Source organism: Ursus maritimus, unplaced genomic scaffold (genome assembly GCF_017311325.1).
Source record: "Ursus maritimus isolate PB19 unplaced genomic scaffold, ASM1731132v1 scaffold_31, whole genome shotgun sequence".
Taxonomy (NCBI): Eukaryota; Metazoa; Chordata; class Mammalia; order Carnivora; family Ursidae; genus Ursus; species Ursus maritimus.
The window spans coordinates 26,127,301-26,150,620 of record NW_024425675.1 but is presented as its reverse complement, the minus strand read 5'-3'; the positions used below and the strand labels follow the sequence as shown (position 1 = coordinate 26,150,620).

At 41.6% G+C, this 23,320-nt stretch overlaps 2 protein-coding genes across 2 annotated transcripts in view; one reads left to right on the top strand and one right to left on the bottom strand.

The window, feature by feature from the left end:
• ITIH2 (inter-alpha-trypsin inhibitor heavy chain 2) overlaps nt 1-3,926 on the top strand; it is a 38,068-nt gene extending 34,142 nt beyond the window's left edge. The window contains exon 21 of the mRNA XM_040645443.1: nt 1,646-3,926. Within this exon, the coding sequence (XP_040501377.1) occupies nt 1,646-1,793 (148 nt within the window). The 3' untranslated portion in view covers nt 1,794-3,926. The remainder of the gene's footprint in view (nt 1-1,645) is intronic.
• A 4,814-nt stretch (nt 3,927-8,740) lies between these two features.
• KIN (Kin17 DNA and RNA binding protein) overlaps nt 8,741-23,320 on the bottom strand; it is a 34,014-nt gene continuing 19,434 nt past the window's right edge. The window contains exons 8-13 of the mRNA XM_008705417.2: nt 20,847-20,976; nt 18,578-18,628; nt 15,478-15,546; nt 14,475-14,574; nt 12,671-12,771; nt 8,741-9,070 (exon numbers count right to left, since the gene is read on the bottom strand). Coding sequence (XP_008703639.1) covers nt 9,008-9,070; nt 12,671-12,771; nt 14,475-14,574; nt 15,478-15,546; nt 18,578-18,628; nt 20,847-20,976 — 514 coding nt within the window. The 3' untranslated portion in view covers nt 8,741-9,007. The remainder of the gene's footprint in view (nt 9,071-12,670; nt 12,772-14,474; nt 14,575-15,477; nt 15,547-18,577; nt 18,629-20,846; nt 20,977-23,320) is intronic.

Here is a 23,320-nt window from a genome sequence, read left to right as displayed (position 1 = left end):
TGGCCTCACCGTCGTGCATTACTAGCCCTATGGTCACAAGCTGGGTTACTGAAAAAGCTGATAAAGGAGGAAATCATAAGAATACCCGTGAACCAGGGCGCCTGGTGGCTCAGTCGGTTGAGCTTCCAACTTTTGGTTTCAGCTCAGGTCATGATCTCAGGGTCGTGGGATCGAGCCCCGCGCTCAGTGTGGAGTCGGCTTGAGATTTTCTCCCTCTGCCCCTCCTCCCTCTCTCTCTCTCTCAAAATAAATAATAAATCTTAAAAAAAAAAACAAAAAACAAAACCTGTGAACCATAGTGCTGGAGAATGAATGGACACATTTACGTAGGACTGGAGCCGCCTTCTTCTCAAGAATGAATCTACCAAAAGCATTTTTGTGTAGCTTTTCTCACACAAACCATATCCGCAGGCTTGGTTTCGAAGTGAGAATCCCATATCACAAAGCATTCTGAGTTTAACATCCTTATCAATCTTTTCAATCACTCCTAATCCACAGTAGCGGTCTCCCCTGTGGTATCTGCTAGCATTTTAAAGCAGGTGTTATTTTTGCCTTTTAAGAGTTTTTACAAAGCAATCCACTTGGCTTTATAAGAAATGACTTTTTTGCACACGAATGTCATTGGCTTCCACGTAAGTGAGTGATAAAATCGCAGTCATAATTAAGCCGTACGCACCGCCACACATCGCTTTGTGAAGTAAAACGATGAGCTCTTGGGGCGCCTGGGTGGCTCAGTCGGTGAAGCGTCTGTCTTCGGCTCAGGTCGTGATCTCAGGTGCTGGGATTGAGCCCCGCGTCGGGCTCCCTGCTCAGTGGGGGGTCTGCTTCTCCCTCTCCCTCTGCCTGCTGCTCCCCCTGCTTGTCTCTCTCTCTCTCTGTCAAATAAATACATAAAAATCTTAAAACAAAAAACAAAAAAAGTATACCACTCCCCTGGTTCCAGCTTAGGAGACCAGTGAGTTACCAGTGGGCGTCAGTGAGCTCGTTTGATAAAGAAAGGGTGAGCACAGTTAATCATAAGATAAGCTTTCTGAGGTTAGTAAACACACATCTGCTATCTTCTAATGACAAAGGTAAATGTTGGGCCTCAAGTTCATCTACTGCAAGCACCTTGCGACACACGACTGACACTGAGTTGACCTGGGGCCGTGCACTGTCGTATATATTTTAAAGCTCATTAGTGACAATATGCCCTATGACTTTTTAAATCATTGGCTGCTTTGTCCTTTAAGTGAAAGGCATGAATTTCTCGGAAACAGCTGGCATTGCCCTTAAATAGAACACTCACCCACCCAGGGAAGATGGGAGGCATCTCCGATGCATTCTGCAGGTGACATGTGAGGTTAGCCCATGTCACTTCAGTGTTGGATTCCTGCCTTCTTTCCAACTGAACATTAATTTGCACTCTTTACCTTGCTGGAAAAGTCTATTTTGGTCACTCTCCAAAGGGTTACTGGAATCATCTAAGGATATGCTGCTTATTCTCTGTCCAGACAATGTTCCGTATGACTTGGGCGAGCAGATATGGCGCTAGAAGGAAGGCGCTTCTAGGAACAGCAAGCGAGGGGGCGTGTCTCCTTTCCAGATCCGCAGGCTGGCCAAGCCTTGGACCGTGTTCTAACCCCGTGCGCCATTTTCCTTGCAGAGGTCTGCAGAAAGACTACCGAACAGACAGAGTGTTTGGGACGGAGGTCTCCTGTTGGTTTGTGCACAACAGTGGAAAAGGTTTCATCGATGGACATTACAAGGATTACCTCGTGCCCCAGCTTTATAGCTTTCTCAAAAGGCCTTAAAGATGGACGGCTTTGGAAATTATCTGTAGGTACGTTTTTCCCTGCGGCCATTCTTCAGTCTGAATAATTAAAACACTAACCAGACGTCATGGTGGTTCATAAAACCCGTTAATGCATCTGAAGAAAATAAACACTTTGCAAAGAAGATTTAGGATTTTGTTGAGTTTTCCGACGTTAAGATGTGTCCATCAAGGTCATGCAAAGGAAAGTGGCTTTGGCCAGTCAGACTGGCCTCCGGACAGAGCCCTACATTTGTCATTTACTGAGATGATTTCATTATTCTCGAGTGTCAGGTCCTCAACCTTGTAGGCTGGGTACATTTTTACGCTGTTAGGTCCATGGGATGTTCATTTCTGAGAAGTGATTTGGTGAACATTGAGTAAGAACAGGGAAGTTACTTGATCTTGATTGTTCTGTGGCTGTAAATACTAAAGCCCTGTCACCAGCTATTGAGATAGACGTGCCAAGATTCCTGTGATGGCCCGATGTGGTTTGCCAGGATTCCCTCCACAGCGCTGGCCTTAGAGGTCCTTTTTAGCCATGAAGCCTGTGTAAGTCAGTGCTCCGGAGAAACAGAAATATATATGTGTATGTATATACAGGGAGAGAGAGAGATTTATTACGACCATTTGTTCACATCATTATAAAGGCTGGTAGTTTCAAACCTGCAGGGTGGGCTGACCGATGGTGCAGGAGACCCAGGGAAAGCTGATGTTTTTGTTTGAAGGCCATGCGGCAGGAAGGATCAGGGTTGCAGATGAAATCCACAGGCAGCTAGAGAGTTCCCTCTCACTGGGTCATCCTCTTGTTCTATGCAGGCCTTCAAGTGATTGGATGAGGCCCACTTAGCAAAGGCCATCTGTTCCACTCAGCCTATGATTTAAATGTAAATGTCATCCAAAAACACCTTCAGAGAAACACCCCAAAGCATGTGTGACTCACTCTGTGGGTACCACATGGCCCAGCCAAGTTGACACATAAAATACACCGTCAGAAGGCCTTAGTTCACCAACCTCTTTCTGTTCTCAAAGCCATTCTCCAAATAAGATATGATACACATGGGTGGGCATCTGCTTATTAAATTACCATCCTTCCCAACAGTTCTGCCTCCCTGACGTTATCCCAAAGTCACCCCAGAGATGGTATGGCTCCCAAATTCTTCACATATTTAAAATCGCTCCGGACGTGACCTCACATGGCTGACTGCACACACTATTGATGTTACTACAAATTCAGAGACAACCACGGTTCCAAATTCTCTGGAAGCCACACGTTTCACACAGATTTAATGATCTTGAACGCAGAGGCTTCCTGAGTATTCCTTGCAGAACTTTGGTCTGTATTTAAGCAATTCCTGAGAGGAACGCCATTTACATTTTAAACCTTGTACGATTCGACTTTACTTCAAAATAAATTTAGCTAGCAGGTGATGTCCTAGCAAAAGGCTAACGACATTTATAAGGCAGAAGAAGTCTGCATTAATCTCGCGGATCTTGGTGATGTGGTGCCAATCTGATTCCTTGTGAGTCTGTACTTTCCTTTCTTTATAACTCCCTTTAAAAATCAATTCCTAGAATTAGGATATATTCCCAAAGGCCAAAGTGGTAAAAATGCACTTAAAAAATGTTTAAATGTACATTGTTATGAATCTTTCTCTCCATAATTTAGTAAAAGTCATTTTTATTTTAGAAAGTACACAAAACTCCCTTTTTGGACACACCCAACTTGTATTTGAAAAATCAAGTGATTATCTTTTGACCTAATTGTAAAATATTAAAGAAATGTGATATTTCTAGAACCCAAAGGTGACCACAGTGCTGAGGGGGTAAATGGCCTGGCCTTTCAGCTTCATCTGTGGTTACCTATGATACATTAAAAAAAGTCTACGACATCTTTCCCATTTCCTATTTCAAAAATACTGATCTTAAAGTGCTAATATTTAACAAAAACTTCAAAAGTGGGTTCTTACTATTAATTCTGTTACTTGGTAAAAATTTAGGCCTTAAGAGTTTTCTACCTTGAAGACTTTTCTACCTTTAAATATATAAGTTTAGGTTGATTCCTAGTATTTTATATGTGCTCTGTAATTTTAAAAATAACCATGATCTTGGGCTGTGCATTTATATGCAGGATATTGAACAAGGGTTCTAGCAAATAAACTAGATTTAAAGTCAAATCCATGTTATGCAAATTATCAAAACCTTTATTAATAGCTGGTGTGTTGAATAATAAAACTAAACTCGTATTCATACTGTCCACGTGCCCCCATTGAGACCAGTAATATGCCTTCTCTCTATAATTAGAGTTAGATGAATAATCAATTTTGAATTTCAAATGAAAGAACCAAACTAACAGGGATAGCTGGAAAGGAAGAAATTCTTCCACTGTCTACCTCTTGGTTAGTTTCTGAAAGTATTATGCTTTAGCAATAAAACAACTTGACAATTACCTATATTATGTTTTCTTATTCTTTGGAGCACTTTGCAACCCACTGGGAATTGATCAGTATTTAATTTTGTGTAGAGTAGTGGTATTCAACTTAAATCTCCGCTGGGGTATCACAGGGCTGCTATCTGTCATATGTATTAATCATCTTTAGGACTTCTGTAGCCTAGCTTCAAAGTGCTTTGTAAGTATCAATCTAAAAGGTTTCCACTAAACCAAGCAAATATATATGTCTGATTGTCAGGGAAATGAGAGCCCATGTTTGAAAAAAAACAGCCTCTTGGCTCAGATCACATCTCTGTCATAAGTTTATATGTTTGCTTGTATTTTGAAATTACTGAAAATCAAGTACATTTTCAAAGAGTTGGAAAATTGGCAATCCAAAGAAATAACTGGGAAAACAAGGAAATTAAAGATTATCTCGATGTGTAGTAAAAATGAACTATGAATCGGGAGTTATTTTCGTACCTACTGGTGTGAGATCTTATGCAAATCATTCTACATGCTTTATAGGATGACTTAATACCATGAAAAGTGGCATTTTCTCTTCAGCCTTATCCCAACTGAAAGAGAGATAAGTCACTCCAAAGACCCCGTATGATCAAAGTAAAAGTTACCTGGCTGACTGAATACATAAAAATGCTTAAATAATACTCATGTACGCTGGATACATAAAAATGCGGTAAGAATTTAGTATTATTATTTTTAACACTTTTTCCACACTGGCCAAATCTACGGTGGTAACTTTCTCTGGAATATCCTTGTAGGAGAAAGAAAAATCAAGGATGTTTCCTTTTAATGAAAGTATAACGATTCAGTTATCCACTTAACGTTTCTGGGGGCACTTCAGCCAACCCTATAACCAACTTAACAATCAAGGCTGATTCATATTCTAATCCTGGGATTCTATTTTAGCAAAGTAGGAACTGAGGTGTATCCTGATATTAGTTCATGGAGTCTCTTACTGAGGCCCAGCCAAGTTAGGGTGGATTTTTAAGTCGCTGCCCCAGATGATCAAGTTTCTCTTTGTTGGCCAATCATTTCATTTGAATATCAGTTCACCGAACACTGTCAATTCCTACACGACACACATCTTGGGTCCACACCCACTTCTCACATTTAAATTTCCAGCACCTACTGCAATGGCTTACTTACCAGAGACGCTCGGTAAATGTTTGTTCAATGAATTTACTCAAGTATGACAGCAAAAAATGGAGAGACAGGAGTAGATAAGGGGAAAACAGCAAAGAAGGCAATAGGATCCAATGGCAAGCCCCATGAAGAAAACTCAGGGAATGTGGTTTCCCAAGACACTATTACCAATAATTTCACATGACCTCAAATGAGATAATGAAAAAAATAAGAGGACAAACCACATACTGTGAGAAAATATTTGCAAAAGACGTATCTGATAAAGGACTGTTATCCAAAATACACAAAGAACTCTTACAACTCAATAAGAAAATGAACAGCCCAATTAAAAAATGGGCAAAAGACTTAAACAGACACCTCACCAAAGAAACACAGATGGCAAATAAGCACGTGAAAAGACGCTCAGTGTCATATGTCACCAGGGAATTGTAAATTAACGTAACAGCAAGACACCACTACACACCTATCAGAATGGCCAAAAATCAAAACACTGACACATCCTCACCACTGGTGGTGAGGATGTGGAGCAAGAGGAACTCTCAGTCACTGCTGGTGGGAATGCAAAATGGCGCAGCCACTTTGGAAGACGGTTCGGCAGTTTCTTACAAAACTAAACATACTCTTCCCATAGGATCCAGCAATTGCGCTCCTTGACATTCACCCTGATTTGAAAACATGTCCACATAAATACTACACATGGATGTTTATAGCAGCTAATTGACAAAATCTAGAAGCAGCCAAGATGTCCTTCAGTAGGGGAATGGATAGATTGTGGTACATCCAGAAAAGAAATATCATTCAGCACTGAAAGGAAATGAGTTATCAAGCCATGAAGAGACATGGAGAACCCTTACGTGCACGTTACTAAGTGAAGGAAGCCGATCTGAAAAGGTTACATACTGTATGATTCCAACTATATGACATTATGGAGAAGGCAAAACGATGGAGACAAGAAAAAAAAAATCAGTGGTTGCCAAGGGGTTGACTTGCAGGGAGGGAGGGATGAACAGGGAGAACACAGAGGATTCTTCAGGCTGGTGAAACTATTCTGTATGATACTATAATGGTGAATATATTTCATTATCTATTTGTCCAAACCCATAGACTGTACAATACCAGGAGGGACGCTAACATGAACTACGGACTTTGGATGATGATGACGCATCAATCATCATCATGGGTTCATTATAACAGATGTGCCACTTCGGTGGGGGATGTGGGGAGCGAGGGAGGCTGTGCGTGTGTGGGGACAGGGGATAGATACGAAATCTCTGTACCTTCGCTTAATTTCCTGTGAACTTAGAACTGATCTAAAAAAAGACAAAAAAGTCTATGTAAAGAAAAGTAGCTTGTGATGTTTTAAAAAGAAAAAAAGTCCATATAAAATTTGATTTTAGGTGCCTGCAGGCACTTTGTGTAACATAACCACTAATGGCCTCTAAGAACTTGCAGGAAAAAAATGTCCTGGCACCTAGAATCTTACTTTTGTGCTTCAGATTTTTTAAAAGTTAAAAGTCACCTCAATTACGCCACTTTATTTCATTCTGCAGATAATTTCAGGAAGATGTTGGGGAAAAGAATAAAAATGTGGGAGGTAGGAAGGAAACATTTTTTTCCTATGTTTTTCATCAGAAAACCAGGGAGGTGATTCCAAAGAGATTTGGGGGAGGCATGTGCAATCTGTCGTGGTTTATTTACCATATTATTATCGGGAAGAACCATTTTCCCTCCTGAAATTCTTCGGGCCAGATTAATACCAGGCCAGACCACAGACGTGTGGCTCCATTTACCAAACTACAACCCACCACCATGTCTGACACTTACTATGCATTTTCTGTAGTTCTCACAACAACCCTAAAGGGACACATTTTTTTTTGACAATTTGTGTATTAAAAACACTGAAATTCAAGAACATGATTTTTTCTAAAATTACATAGCTGGTGAAAAGAACAGTCAAAATTCTATTGCAAGTCTGCTCAACCCCAAAACCCAGTTCCTTTTCATGGGACTATGTTGTCAAGTTAGTTCAGAAACACTTGAATTCCTCCTGGAAGAATCGTGTTGGCAAAGCTACTGACATCATCCTGTTACTATGTCTTGTGCTGCGTCTTCTGTTTCTGTTCACCAGCATATATTCTCCCAGCTTCTGACAAGAGAAGTTCTCACCTGTCCCTGATGCTAAGTCAAAGACAGCTGGCCTCGGGGCTGGCACACAACCTGAGTCTGGCCATTCAGTATATTCCAACCCTTGCATTTGGAGTGATCTGTCCCAGGGTGGACCAGTTAAGACTCAGTTCTGGTCTTCTGTCTGAACCGTGGGAGAAAGGGAAGATGTGAAGCTGGAGATGCTGGCAGGCATCTGGCCGGTGTGAGGGGCTGAGTGGAGCCAACAGAGAAAGGAAACCCGCAGAGACCAACCCCCAATAAGGCTGTTCACACTCTGAACCCCGCTGGAAGCTAAGGTCTGCTCCTTTTATCCTGTGTACTATACATTCATTAATTTAAAAAAAATCTTTTTTTCATAACCCAGGTAGGAGGTGGAGTTCCTATCTTTTGCATCCCTAATACACTGCTCTGTTACTTAAAAATGTATAGCTTAGCATTGTCGATCGGATTGTAAAATGGTGCAGCCACTTTGGAACAGTCTGGCAGTTCCTCAAAATGTTAAACATGGTATCCCGTGAGTTGCAGTGAGACTCAGCGACTCCATTCCTAGGCGCTGGACACGGACGTCCACAGAAAGTCTCGTACCTGAATGCTCATATAGCGGCATTACTCTGCCGAAGCAGAAACAGCCAAAATGTCCATCAGCTGACCGATGGATTTTAAAAAATGTGGCCTACCCACACAGTAGACTACCGCTCAGCAAGCAAAAGGGGGTGAAGTACTGATACGGGCCCCGACGTGGATGGACCTCGAAAACATGATGCTACATGAAAGAAGTTCGTCGTAAGAAGAACACACGTTATATGATTCCACCGATGTGACGTGTCCAGAACAGACAAATCAGAGACCGGAAGTAGACCAGGGGTTGCCAGGGGAGAGAGGGAGGACAGGGAGCGACCATGAGCACAAGGTGCCCTTCTGCGGTGATGACAATGTTCTAAAAGTAAATAGTGGGGATGGGTGCGCGACTGCAGAGGTACTAAAACCACAGAATCGTGTACTTTCAGTGGGTGAAATTACATGGTGTGAACTTTATCTCCATAAAGCTGTGACTCTCTTTATAGTCTGAGTTTTTAAAATGTCCTTGTATTTATAGTTCACAGCTTTACTACAGAAAATAGAGAGTATATGAAAGATTTCCTCTAACTGTATGGTTCTAAATAGTCTTAATAGAAAACACTTTACAATAACATTCTTTTAATGAAGATAAAAAGTCATTAAGGAAATATTACAAAGGAAAGAAAAACAAGAACAAAATTACATTGTTTTGATACTTCATGAGACATAATTAGATTTTTCTATAAGCTTTGCTGAACAACTATACAGTAATATTTAAATAAATCCATTTGCTTTATACAAAAGAAACACCCTAACACAGTAGAGTCTCATAATGCCTTGGTGAACACCAATTTGATGCTTTAGGATTTTAATGTGTTAACAAATTTTCAAACTCAGGCAAGTTTCGAAATGTCTTCATATTGAATTCCTTCAACTCTGCGTCCTTTTAAAGGGCCCTACAAGTTAAAACAATTGAAAAAAAGATTAAAAACACCCAGGTACTTAGAAGACAAGAAAATGACACTACCTGTAAAGACCCAGCTGCGCCTTTTCCGTACCCCTGCGACCCCATCATGGGAGCCAACGCTGCTCTGTGACTCTGAACTCTAAACTACTCGATGGCCTACTCTTCACGAACTGCTGCGACTGCTTCAGTGACTGTGAAACGTGTCGTCACGACATGCTGTGACAGGGACCTGCTGGCTGTTCGGTGTGTCCTCTGCTCCCTGGATGCCTCCCTGGTTCCCCGTGTGGTCAGGTGTGGTCGTGAGATGGAGCCGCGGCCACAGAGAGGAACGGAAGTGACACACACGGTCCTCGCATGCGGCCCACCCCGCTCGGCCTTGGCTTGAAGCACACGGACACGGCAACTGTCAAACCAACTTGCTGAAGGTGGTGGAGACACGAGCTGGAAAAATCCTGGGCTCACACATCACCCCAATGAGAAGAGCTGTTCCCCGATCAAGAACACCCATTTTGGACTTTTAGAATGAGAAGTTAAATTCTACCGTGTTTGTGCCATTGGAGACCTTCTTTTTCAACAGCAAATATTACGGTAAGCAACTCAGACACTCATACCAAACATGTTTGTCCCGTTTAGCTTGGACGGCTCGGTTGGTCTTTCTTACCAAAAATGAGCTCAACTTTAAATGCATTTGCTTTTGGGGCGCGTGTGGGGCGTCGGTTTAGCCTCCGACTCTTGGTTTTGGCTCAGGTCATGATCTCAGAGTTCTGGGATTGAGCCCACATCAGGCACCACGTTCAGCAGGGGGTTTGCCTGAGAGTCTCTCCCTCCCTCTCCTTTTGTCCCTCCTGCTCCTGCTGTCTCTGGCTCTCTCTAAAATAATAAAATCTTTAAAACAATAAATAAATGTATTTGCTTTTTCTGTTTGTATCCAAAAGAAAGGGAAAGGGTTAAACTAGATACTGGGAAATAACACCAGTCCCGAAAGTGAATACAACCTGGGAACACAGAGGCATGAGTGTGGGCCCTGAGAACAGACTGACCAAGTTCAAATCCCTCCTTCAGCAAGTGACGTACCCCACTGTCCCCAAGGGGAAGTAACAATAGGCCCAGCTTACCGAGCTGTTGGGAAATATTAATGAGTCCATAAAGTGCTTACACAATATTTGGAACATGATAGGAGTATGAGCTCAATAATTCTTGGCTCTTATTAAACCTTTTGGTTAAAATTTGAAAGCTGGTCCTCTCTTACAAAATATAAAACAATGATGATGAGGATGACTCTAACCCCGAAGGGAGATTTCAACATTTTTTATTGCAAATCATACGTCCCCATAACAATCCTTTATTAAACGCTATTCCTTTAATATAAAATAATGACTGTATCTAAAGAAGTAAGTTCCCAGATAAAGCACGACTCAGGTTAAATCTTTCATTATCAAGTATAAAGGCCTGTGGCCAAGTACGCTTCTCCGATAAGAATACAAAGCTGGGGAATGAGAAGGGAGCCAGTCATTCGGTTAATTAGACAAATAGGCTAAAAGGCTTAAACTGTTTTTGAACAATTTGTTAAACTGTAAAAAATCTGCTTAATAAATGAGTAAATTTCAAATATTTTGGTACTGATGCTACAATTTCAGATGTCAGAAATGATAAAAAAGAATGGCAAGAGAAATCCCTTAGAAAGTTCGCGTGTCTCGTGGCAATGATGTGAAGGAACCATGCGGACACGGACGAGCGGACACACGCTCACACAGACAGATTGCTTTTTAAGTGGGAGCGAGCTGCGCAAGAAAAGAACAGCAGCGGGTGGATTTCTCCTTTGAAACGTGCATGCGGCTTTGCAGTCAAGCAGGCCTTTCACGCGGGGCCCTCCTGGGTCCGGCCTCACTGCGGCTCTGTGCGCCATGCAAGGTCAGGAAGAAGCTTGGGTACGGCGAGGGAGGAAAAGAACAGGCCCGTGAAACCCACCCGCTGTGACCCAAAGGGATCTGGACGGAACCTAAAATGCCCTCCGCGGGGATTAGCTGTTTTGTGTTTCCCTGAGAAGAAAGCATGAATTGAAGCAGGATCTCATTTGGATAGGACGATGCACTTAAAAAGTGCAGGAGGATCATTTTGCCAAGGAAATATGAGATTTTCCATGACCTCATGCTGGTTGAGTCAGAGAGAAAAACTGACCAAGTTTTTAAAAAAACTTGATCTTGAATTTAGTCGGATCGCCACATTTCTCAGTACCAGGGGAGATGCCTTCTCCTTTCCTTCCCTTACGGTTTACGTTCATCAACGCCAGTTTTTAAGTTCATGTTGTCAGAGACAGAAAAAAAAAGCTCAATTTACTTAAATGTGGTTTCTCTCAGATAAGGACCTACACGTTTTGCCAAACAGTCCAGCGATGGGTTCAGGTGCTACGACCCCCTTCGCGCAACCTCTGAAACCCGGCAGTTACCCGTAGTTCTAGAGGGCGCTCAGGGCGGTCATCAGAATCTCCGAGGGGTCTATTATCCCCCCAAATGCTACCGCTTATGGTACTGGGTGTGAAAACGGATTTCACCGTGAGAGGCACCGCACAGTCATCTGTAGTTCCAAAATGGGTCAGGCGGCGGGGGAAAGCCCGCTTCAGGCCCTTCCTTCCCTCTGGAGACATCTCAGGCCTCACAGGGCCTGTCAGTGAGCCATCCGTTCCACGCCAGTCAACAATGTTACTTGCACATCAGATTCCCTGGAATTACTGACCTCTGCTATCTTTCAGCCCTTCATGAAAGAAGGGGAGGACTGTTAAAATGTTGATCTCTGGGGTTTTCCCTCCATTCCTTCTGCCTCTGTAGTCCCCACTAATTATGCCATGCCAAATTGAGTTTTATATTAGATGTGAAAGAAAAAGAAGTCAGGATGTGGAACTGTATATATTGCATACAACTTTATAAAATACAGAGACCGGAAAGGAACAGGTCAAACCATTAAAGCAGTTATCTGGCTGGGGGATTATGGGTAATTGTTAAGTCATTTGTACTCAATTGTCCTCTTCAGGTTTTACACAGTGAGTATCGCTATAGACTGAATGTGTCCCACCCAGGAGTCAGAGCTGTGACCTAACGCCCTATGTGATCGTATTTGGTGGCGGGGCCTTTGGGGAGTGATGAGGTCGTAGGGGTGGGGCCCTCATGAATGGATTGGTGCCCTTTTAAGATCCCAGAGAGCTCCTTTGTCCCTTCCACCGGGTGAGGACACACGAACCAGGAAGCACGCCCTCCCCAGACACTAAACCTGCCAGTGCCTTGTTCTCGCATTTCCAGCCATCAGAAGTGTGAAAGGTACAACTGCCCATCAGCCACCCAGTCTACGATACGCCGTTACAGCAGCTCGAGTGGGCTAAGACACATATGCGTTTCTTTTGAAATCAGAACACAAAATGCTTTACGATGGCAGAGTCATTACCAAAACTAAGCTTACAGATTTCCATACAGGAAGACAAACAAAAAACCCAAACAAAAAACCCAGACTCTAAAATAAAACAAAGACCAACCCAATGAGAAAGAACAATGGCATATTTTTAAAGCATTCAGAAATTTCTTTGTGTCAATGTACGTACAGTTTCAATGACTATAGTAGCTGAGAAGGTCTTCTCGTTGATGGATTCTAAGGTGCCTTCATTCCCTCTGTAGCCTCCGTTTAAAACGAGAATTCTTTTTCCTACAGTAGAAAAGAATATCACCCTAAATGCAAAGAAATGTTCATTTTTTTCTTCTACTTTGTTACAGCAAAGTACAGTTACACTGAACGAACACGACGAAAACCAAAACCCCTCTTAGAAGTTCTCAATCATTTTAGAACTCTGTAATATTCTAAAGGAGATGTCTTGATCACTGTTAACATTATAAGAATCCTCATGGCTTCTTTCACTCACTTGTCAAAGGGACTGCAAGGAGTAGAAGGTACTTAGGGGAAATGTCTATAGTCCAGAAATAATCAGAAAAAAATTAGCTTACTTTGGCTTTTTCTTTCTTTTTTTTAAGAGAGAGAGGGTGTGTGAGTGGAGGGGGAGGTGCAGAGGGAGAGAGAGAGAATCTTAAGCAGGCTTCATGCTCAGCGCAGAGCCTGACATGGGGTTTGATCTCAGGACCCTGAGATCGTGACCTGAGCTGAAATTAAGAGACAGACACTTAACCAATTGAGCCACCCAGGCACTCCACTTTGCCTCTTTTTAAAAATCATAGGATGGTTTGGCAGTTTCATATAAATTTAAACATATCCTACTATGAGTGAGCTATTCTAAGTATCTTCCCAATAGAAAGAAACCACATGTCCATATAAAGACTTGCATATGAATGTTCTTGGAAATTTTATTTGTAACAGCCAAAAAAAAACTATAACCAACTGAAATGTCTATCAAAAGGGGACTGAATAAACAGAAAGTGGTACATCCATACAGTGAAACACTTCTTAGCAATAGAAAGAAGTGAGCTACACATACACGTGACAACATGCGTGAATCCAAAATAATTATGCTCAATGAGAGATGCTAGACCAAAAACCAGGACACATGGTATGATTTCATTCATATAAACTTCTAGACAGGAACTCATCTGTAGTGATGGAAAGCAGACAAGTAGTTGCCTCGGGCGACATGGGAGGCCGGAGTGGAGGGGTGGCAGAGAAGAATTATAAAAGAAAATAATAAAACTTTGGGGGGTGATGGGCACATTCATGATCTTGATTGTAGGGATGGTTTCGTGAGGAGTATTCACGGGGTAAAACTGATCAAACTGTATACTTTATACAAGTGCAGCTTACTGTGTGTCAATTACAGCTCACTAAAGCTAAAAAAAAATTTGTAGCCATAAGGTGAGTTTCATTTAAGTGGGAAATAAAGGATCTGATAAGTGGAAGTTTTAGAGACTAATAACACTGTCACCATGCCAGCAATGATACCACTACAAAGACTGGGTCAGAGGCAAACCCCCTAACCGAAGTAGCATTCATACTAGATATTTAAAAGTACCCAAATGATACAGACAATTAAGGACAAGAAAAAGCAAAACAATACAGATTTTTACTTTACTATCTCAGGTAGCTAGAGAAATATATTAATAACAACCACAGTATGACTGATTTTTTTTTTTCTTGTAAGTTTGTGTTTTGCTTCAGGAAAAAAAAAAAAATGGATCCCAGGAAAGGAAAATTGATTCATGCCACAAAATAGCTTTCACAGAGGACCGGTAAACAAACTACCGTGTCACCTGAAACGAAGCACACCACTTATACCGGCAGCTATGTATTTCCAGAAAGGAAATCCGTGTCTCTAACTATACAGTAAGGTCAAGAAACTACGGTTTTAAGGATGGAACCACTCATTTTGATAGCATACACATTAAATGGTCTGCAAAAAGATTTACCTGGTGCTGGAATTACTGTTTCTAAATGAGTCTGGTCAAGTTTCAGCTTGTCTCCAGAGTCAATCATCTTTACAACAGCTGTATATTTGTCAATTACTTCCTGTCATGTGAAATCAACACTTTTATAATAGCAGAAATAAGTGCACACAAATTTCAAAGGACGGAAATAGATAAGATGAACACAAACGAAATTCCAGTCAAAAGGTAAGAGTAACTCCTTCTATAAATGACACTGTTTTATAGATTCCATATACCACTACGCATTCTAGGCTCTTTTTAAATTTTCAAAAAGTTTATTACATTTTTATTTTAATTCCAGTAGAGTTAACAACAGTATTATATTAGTTTTGGGTGTACAATATGGTGGTTCTATGCTTCCTAATAAAGAATTCAATTCAAGGCTTAGCGAAGGTTTTTGTGGGGGAAAGAATAAAGGACTGGTTGGCGATCTTAGAATACGATTTCAATAAATACAGTGAGGGGAAGAATGCCTAGCTTGAAGTACAAGAGGAGGCATTTCTGCATGCACAATGCTGGGTGCCAGAATGGAACTATTTAGGAATGGCAACGAGAGAAAAGGACTGGAGCACAGACTTTAAAATTTTAAAATCCTAGAGCAACAAAAAGTCTTTCGGGCAAAACACAACAAGGAAGTCCTCCTTGGAACTCCGGGGACGTGATCGGCTTGCCCATCGTTAACAAAGAGGACGTGTCTCACTGACTGGCAAGGCACGCAGAGTGAGCGAGTGAGTTTAAGCTGTGCCAGCGGGATTCCATACATACGATTTGCTCCAATAAGAAAGCACACCAAGGTGAAATAGAAACTATGGTCGCAAAGGAATCATTTTTCCACCGATTATGAACCCAGCTTCTGGAACCATGAGGAACCTGAGACACAATTCTCCTCCCCTGAGGACGTGATTTTTCAGGAATATCAAAATGGCTTGACTCGGCCAGCCCCCAGCTCCTTTCACAAATTCCATCCACAGCCTCCCATTCTTACCTTCACAACACCCTTTTTCTTATGATATTTCTCTCCGAGTTTTTTGGTTATAATTTTCACGATGATTTCCTAGAAAACAACAACAGAAAAATAAAGATGAAGGGAAAGACATAAAGTAAGCTTTCCGGTTTTCCTCCTTCACTTTACGTTCACCAACAATCATAGCAAAACGTAACTGCTCTGCTAAATAAGAAATTTTGGAGTTCTAAGCCTTCCCAATTATGCAAAACATTCCCTTACTGATCCTTGTTTCTTCTTTCTCCCTTTATTCAACATGGTTACCAAAAGGGAAAAAAAAAATACCTGTCTCAAGGCTGATTTCCACACTGAAGGTCTCTTGAAATCTAGGACTTTTATCTGTCAATCTCAACCCTATTAATCCATGTCTTTCACAGAGAGCTTCTTTCTCTCTCTCCATTCAAGGAAGTGAAAAGGGCCAAAGATATTACACGATTGGTGTTCACTGCTGATAAAAACTCAGGTGGCAGGTCTCACCGGGAATTGCAAGGAACTGGGTCTTTGAGCTTACGCATGACATTTTCTACAATGTTCTTTTCTCATTAGGTTACTCTGAATTTTTGATACAGACAGGATTCTTCCAGATTAGCTCCAGCTAAAAGTACCGTTCTTCTGAACATCTAATTCTCAAATGGGAGAGAAATCTGGGCTTGTTTCATATTAATGCAGTCTGAGTTTGCTTCTGCATCGTCATTTTCCCGAGTTAGATTAGCTGTCTAACGGCTGATCATGAAAATTCCATCGCCTGACTTAATGCTAAACTCACTACAGTGATTCTGTGTTTGCTACTTCGAGTGAATGTAACAGAGGTACCAGAAGGCCACAAGTAAGCCAGGCTAAAAATTTTATTAATCAAAATTCAGTAAGGACTTTGTAGGGAGGATATATTAGAGCAGAAAAACATGTTTAAGAGAAATGGTCTTACTCTTAAGCCTCTGTTCTAAGAACCTAAAACTTTCTAAACGAAGCCAGGTAACGCCAAAAGATCTTCTCTGCTTTAGCCAGAGTATTTCTGGGCTAAATTTCTCAAAGGCCCTCATGAGTACACACTTAAAATGTGAAGCTAACTCCTCACATCACTGGGCTTACTGACATGCGCTCACACAATAGATTGGTTCGAATATTTCTTTTCTGAGTTTAAACAGTAAAGCTCTCCAGTCTACCTGCGTGGACTGCTGGTTATTTTAACAACATACTGGGCATTTCCACATAAGAGACACACTGAGTCATCAGAGCACTGTTGGATGACCCTCACTTTTAATGTAATGCTCTGCAGGAGGAACTAGGAAAAACATTTGAATAATTTATTATAAGAGAGAATTATCGAACAGAAAATATAATTGAATTGAAAGTATTATCAATGCAAAGAAACTTTTTGGACTAAAACTTGGAATGCTTTCTCTCTCTCTCTGGTTTTTTTTTTTTTCCTTTTGGTTTCTTTTCTTTCTCTTTTAAACCAATGAAGAATCACCTAGGAGGCTGGTGAAAATATGCATTTGACCATAGGAGACTAGAAAGTGGTAGTAGTAAAACATATGTAATCTGGAAAAAACACTTCTCTAAAAATTTGTGAATTACTCTCTGGGTAAGAACGACTGCTTTCAGCAAAATTCTTGGTTACATTTTCATAAACAATAATCAAACTATTCATATTTACATGCTCGTTACGGGAATGGAGAAAACAGAACAATACATGGGTGGTTTCTTGCCTTCAGATCCAGCCTTCACTGATCTTGACCAAACCTGTACTCAGAGACGGGGAGTCAGGGTGCCTGAGACACCCCACGAGGTAGTTCTGTTGACCAGCTGAGAGCACAACCTACTGAATCAGATCGCCAGGGAGATCCTGGCTCAGTGCTTACCCTATGACCTTGGGGAAATTACTCAAATGCTTGATGCCTTAGTTTTCTCACCTCTAAAATGGGAATTATAACAGGAATTACCTTATAGGGCTGATGGAAGAACTCGTTGAGGTAATTCGCTGTTGAAAGCAGCAAGTACTGTCATGTTAGCTAACTTGCTTCCTCGGCCTTTACATGGGCACCGGGCAGAAAGGCCTCCCAAATAGAAGACCACCAACTAAGATGCGGAGGCGAAATTGTTTTCCAGCTTAGAGGGAGCAGGACTATGGAGATCTGAATGAGAACTCTGGACTTCTTGACCTTCTAGGTTATTGTTAATCTTACTTTTTGAATCAAAATTATCTAAATGACATACATTCTCACTACTTTTCAGTCTCTTGTTATTGCTCAAACCAGCTTCTATCAGAAGCTGTAACGAAGGCACCCTGAGCATCTTACGAAAACTTCCCACCTGGGTTCAAAACGGAGCATCAATAAATAATAATGTTTAAAGTTATTTAAATGTTTCAAAATTTCTATCTTAAAATAACATCAATAATAAATAAATATACAATAAAATACAAAGCTCTACTTCAGTTTGTAAAATAAAAACCGGCTTTTTTCGACAAAGTACCTCAAGGGAGATTCTAAGTTTAATAAACTGTAAGTTGAAAACAAATGCTTCGGCATCCACAGTTCTACCTTTCAGTCCCTGAAAGTCTGAAAACACAACCCTTGTCTTATAGCAAAAATTGGAAATAATTCCAGGCTTAAATTCAAGATGTCCACAAATGAATCTGACATTAAACTCAAGAAATCTGGGGATGCCTGGGGGACTCAGTCATTAAGCGTCTGCCTTTGGCTCAGGTTATGATCTCAGGGTCCTGGGATCAAGCCCTGTATGGGGCTCTCTGCTCAGCGGGAAGTCTGCTTCTCCCCTTCCACTCCCCCTGCTTGTGTCCCTCTCTCGCTGTCTCTCTCTGTCATATAAATAACTGAAATCTTTAAAAAATAAAGAAAGAAACTGAAGAAATCTTACCAGCCTATAAACGTCAAGTAACTCTCCAATACACGTGCAACTGATCATTTAAGATCAGATAAAAAGAAGTCATGAAAGTTATAGATCTATCCATATGATTTAAGTATATTTGAGAAATTCAGTCATTTATACCAAATGCTCTTTACATGATTCACTCTCTTAAAAGCATTCAGGACTTAGGAAGCTCCAGGTGGATACATACAGGCTGTAGCCAGTGGTCTGTTCGGGCAGTTCTTTTCTTTTCCTCTTCGATCTGTAGAACACAGAAGATACAGGATTCTCTCTTAAAAATCCTCAGTTTATTTCAAATACCATTCAATGTAGCAAAGGAACACCGTAAACCATATACCCGTGTAATTTACAAGCTCTGACGAGACATTGCAAGACAAGACATTTCTTGCAATTAATTTTTGATTAAAAGAAAAAAAAGCACTTGGGGGGGGGGGCGCCTGGCTGGCTCAGTGGGTGGAGCGTACGATTCTTGATGTCAGGGTTGTGCGTTCGAGCCCCATACTGGGTGTTGAGACTACTTAAAAATAAAATCTTTTAAAAAACCATGGGGGGCGCCTGGGTGGTACAGCGGTTAAGCATCTGCCTTGGGCTCAGGGCGTGATCCTGGTGTTATGGGATCCAGCCCCACATCAGGCTCCTCTGCTATGAGCCTGCTTCTTCCTCTCCCACTCCCCCTGCTTGTGTTCCCTCTCTCACTGGCTGTCTCTATCTCTGTTGAATAAATAAATAAAATCTTTAAAAAAAAAAAAACCACACACACATACTTGGATGTACAAAAATATGTGACAAAGCACATCAAGTGGCCAAGAAAATAAACACAAGCGACCTCTACTTGGTCAAGACTGAAGGCCACGTGCCAGCGCTACATCAAGCAACGCTTTCATGTGGTAAAGACACAACACTTCAAACCAATTTTCTGCAGCACGGTCACTTCTACAGTGATGGCAAAAAGGAGCTTCTCTGTTTGATAAGGATAATAAATCCTATGAATGTAGGGCAAGAAAAAGATAACCACAAGAGATTAAGCACAAGGGTGTCCCAACAAAGAGCGCTGTCTGGCCGCTGAGGTGCCACATGGAGCCTTTTTCTTTCTTGACGGCCATAAGTGAACTCGAAGTCCCAACTTTCCATGGGACAGAATGCTGCCATTCTTTGGTTGATCATGAATCCCATTTTAACGTCTCCATCTTTCCAATATGAACAAAGAACACTCCAAATTCAGCAGGTTTTACGAAGCCGGTAGATCTGGCTTCCCATTTTACTTTGAAATAGATTCAGGAACTTCCTGTCATGGCCTATTGAGACATGTAAGATGTTGATCCTACTTCCCTCTCAAACCACAAATGCTACCACTCTCATACCCGCCATGCTCCAGCCACATGGACTTTTCCTTCAAGATCTTTCCTGCCTTGGCACCTTTTCACAAGCTATTCCCCATGGCCCGCCCTCAGATCCCCTTAGCACTTAGCATTTGTAATAACTTACTCACCAGTTCACTTGTTCATGGACCGTCTCTCTTACTAGAATGAAAGCCCTGTGACACACAGGGACCGTATTTTTCTTCATACTACACAGACACGTGACCTCGCACAGATGCCCAGCACATAACAGTGACTCAATATATGCTCAGTGATGGAGCGACCACATCTCCCAGTGTACATTTTATATTATACTCTCTGTTTAGACCGCACTGCATCGTAAGAACACCCAGATATGGGGAAGACCACACAGTTGCCTCTAGCCCTTCACAAATGAAGAGGAGCGTTGGAGAGACTAGAGGAAATGGTATGAGGGGGAAAAACAAGCCAGCTTCTTATATCCACTTCTTCTTTCTCTTTGCCTGTCCTTCTCCTTTCCACTTACTTCATAAATGTACTGATAAGGTAAGGCTATGTGTGGCAAGGGAGAGAAGAAGATTTAGAACTGCTCTAGAGGTGCAGGTAAGATTTAGAGCCAAAGTGTGGCCCTAGATCTTAAATCATGGGTTTTCAAGGATTCATCACGGAGGCTTAGCCATCAGGTTAAGTCAAATTAAAACTATGTCATAGCTTCTTCTCGCTGGCTACGAGGTGGCAAGTGAAGTCAGAAACAAGAGGAGAGCACGGTCTGGTGGGAGGAATCCATGGAGGATGCCCATTTCACAGAGCCACAGAAGGGAAACAGAGCTTTCGTTTCTAGCTTCAGTGACCGCCAAAGTCCTCCTGATTGAATTCCACTGACCATGAACACACAGAGAGTTCTGAAGACAGCATGTGAGGCAGGAAAGTAAACCTGTGATGAGCGATTCCAATGCTACTCACATAGAATTGTGTCCAGACTCCCTTCCCCTAACCTAGTCTGCATGCATTTTCCGACTTTATGTTAATCCAAGGACTGGTGAGACTATTTAACTTTCCCTAGTTTGAATTATGCCATTCCTCTAACTGCTAAAACATCAATAAGCAGCTTGTAAACTATACCTCCATGATTTCGTCGAGTGCAGATTTCTTTTTTTTCTTTTCTTTTGATTGAGCTGAGCTCCGGGAGGATTCTTTTCTTTTAACTGACGCTGCATTCCCGATGGTATTCAATGCGCTTGGTCCCAAGGAACTGGTAAAAAGAAGAGCCATGCTTGTTAACAAAAACGATGCACAGAAGAAGGTTTTGTGATGTGCAGGGGAACAGTACAGAAGAAATTTGTGACACGATTAATTTACAACAGATCAGTCAAAACTACAGAAGACCCGTCTTTACGCCTGCAGGACCTGAAGCAGCACGAGAACACGTAACCACTCTTGCCTCAATGCCCTCTTCCCTCTCCTTGCCCCTTCACTTAGTGCCAACATGATCAGCACCGCACAGTGGTGACAGCGCCGGCTTCGGAATTAGGGAGATCAGGGCTTAAGGAGACTTCTGCTTCTGACCTTGGGCGATTGACTTTTCTAAGCTTCAGTTCCTCATCCATTCATGAGGATAACAATGTGACCCAACTCAGAGCTCAATTGCAAGGATTAAATAAAAGGCTGGCAAAGAAGTCTAGCCATTACTGTCAGTTCTATTTTTTGAAAGCAATCTCAACATGTCACCTAATTTCTGATTGCTCCTAACTGCCTAGAATTGACAGTGTAAATTCTAGTTTTTTTAGTGTGGTATAAAATTGTCACACTGGCTCCAGAATGCGCTCTCTGACTTCTTGCATACACTAGCCATTCTGAATAACTCGTTACTGAGCCATGCCAGTTTCATGCCTTTGCAAATTTGCATGCACCTCTTTTATACCTAGAACAATGTCTCCAATTATCTCCATTTGTTCCAATTCTTTAAGATCCACTCTTCATGAGGGTTTGGACTGCCACAGCACTTTGTAGCATGTATCACACTCCACCTTGTATTATAATCATTTGCATATATGATTTGTACATATAATAATGTGTGTATATTTGTATACATTTACTTTTTTCCTGTAAAGTGAGTCACTATCTCATGACTCACATAAAATACATGCTCAATTAATATGTCAATTAATCTTACCAGTGTAAATTTAGTTCGTCATATTTGCAAAAGACAAAGTACAAATACATGCGTGAAGCTATCATGGAGATAACCAAGAAAAAAAGTGTGATTAACAGAAAAACAATGGAATTACTACTTGGACTTTTTTTTTAGAGAGAGAGAAACGTGAGTGGGAGGGGTGGAGCAGACAGTGAGAGAGAGAGAGAGAATCCTAAGCAGGCTCCATGCCCAGGCCAGAGCCGGACTTGGGGCTTGATCTCACGATCTTGAGATGAAGACCCCGAGCCCAAATCAAGAGCAAGACACTTAACCAACTGAGCCACCGAGGTGCCCCTATTTGGACTCTTTTTTTTAAGGCGCTTAAATGTAGGATTAGACTTACTGGCAGCCAGGTTACTGCAAGGATTCCTGTTCAGCTTGGAGTCAACTATCAGCCCTACTACTTTTCTGTACAGGGGATGCAGGTCAAGATTCCCCCGATCGTTCCTCATGGAAGTTGTTCTTCCTTCACCGAACTGTAAGGTTTTACATTCACCCTTTTGAAATTTCACTTACTGGGTTTTGTCCCATAACTCAATCCCCTGAATAGACTTCTAAGTTCTGATTCTGTTACCAGACAAATCCCCCAGGTTTGTGACAATTATAAATATACACATTTGGTTCTGAACAGATTAAGTCCATACATAGATGAACTCTTCAATTTGCTGCTTAAAAAAAAAAGTTCTTTAGATTTAAAAGTACTTTCAGCTAGGAATCCGCCAAACTTACCACCAATTCTAGATCACAGTCAACCACAGTATGTCTATATAAGAGGCACGAATAACCGGAGTAAATGGGAAATGAGGACTGAGTGGGTATTTGGGGTCTAGTGATCATGTTTGCATGTCTGCGTGTTTGCAAACCACCTATTTCCTACTATGATCAGCAGGAAACGCTTGCTAGTCTTGTTTTCTGAAGATTTTTTTTCCGTTTTTGAAAAACATTAGCTTATTTTTCTGCTTTTTGACTCTCTTCAAATTCTCCATAATTCCTGAATTTTATCAACAGGGAATCCTCAAATACACTGATAAATTACTTCAGTATTTTGGTATTTCTCTCAGCTTGGAACCTTGAGCTTACCCAAGGCTACTAGAGATTCTTCTTAAAACTAAGCTGCATAAAAAACAAACAACCCGGGGTGCCTGGGTGGCTCAGTCGATTAAACATCAGGTCATAATCTGAGAGTCCTGGGATCGAGTCCTGCATCAGGCTCCCTGCTCAGCGCGGAGTCTACTCGTCCCTCTCTCTTGCCCCTCCCCCCAATCGTGCTCTCTTTCTCTCTCAAATAAATAAAATCTTAAAACAAACAAACAACCCAATTAAAAAATAAGCAAAAGTGAGGCCCCTGGCTGGCGCAGTCGGTTGAGTGTCTGACTCTTGGTTTCAGCTCGGGTTGTGATCT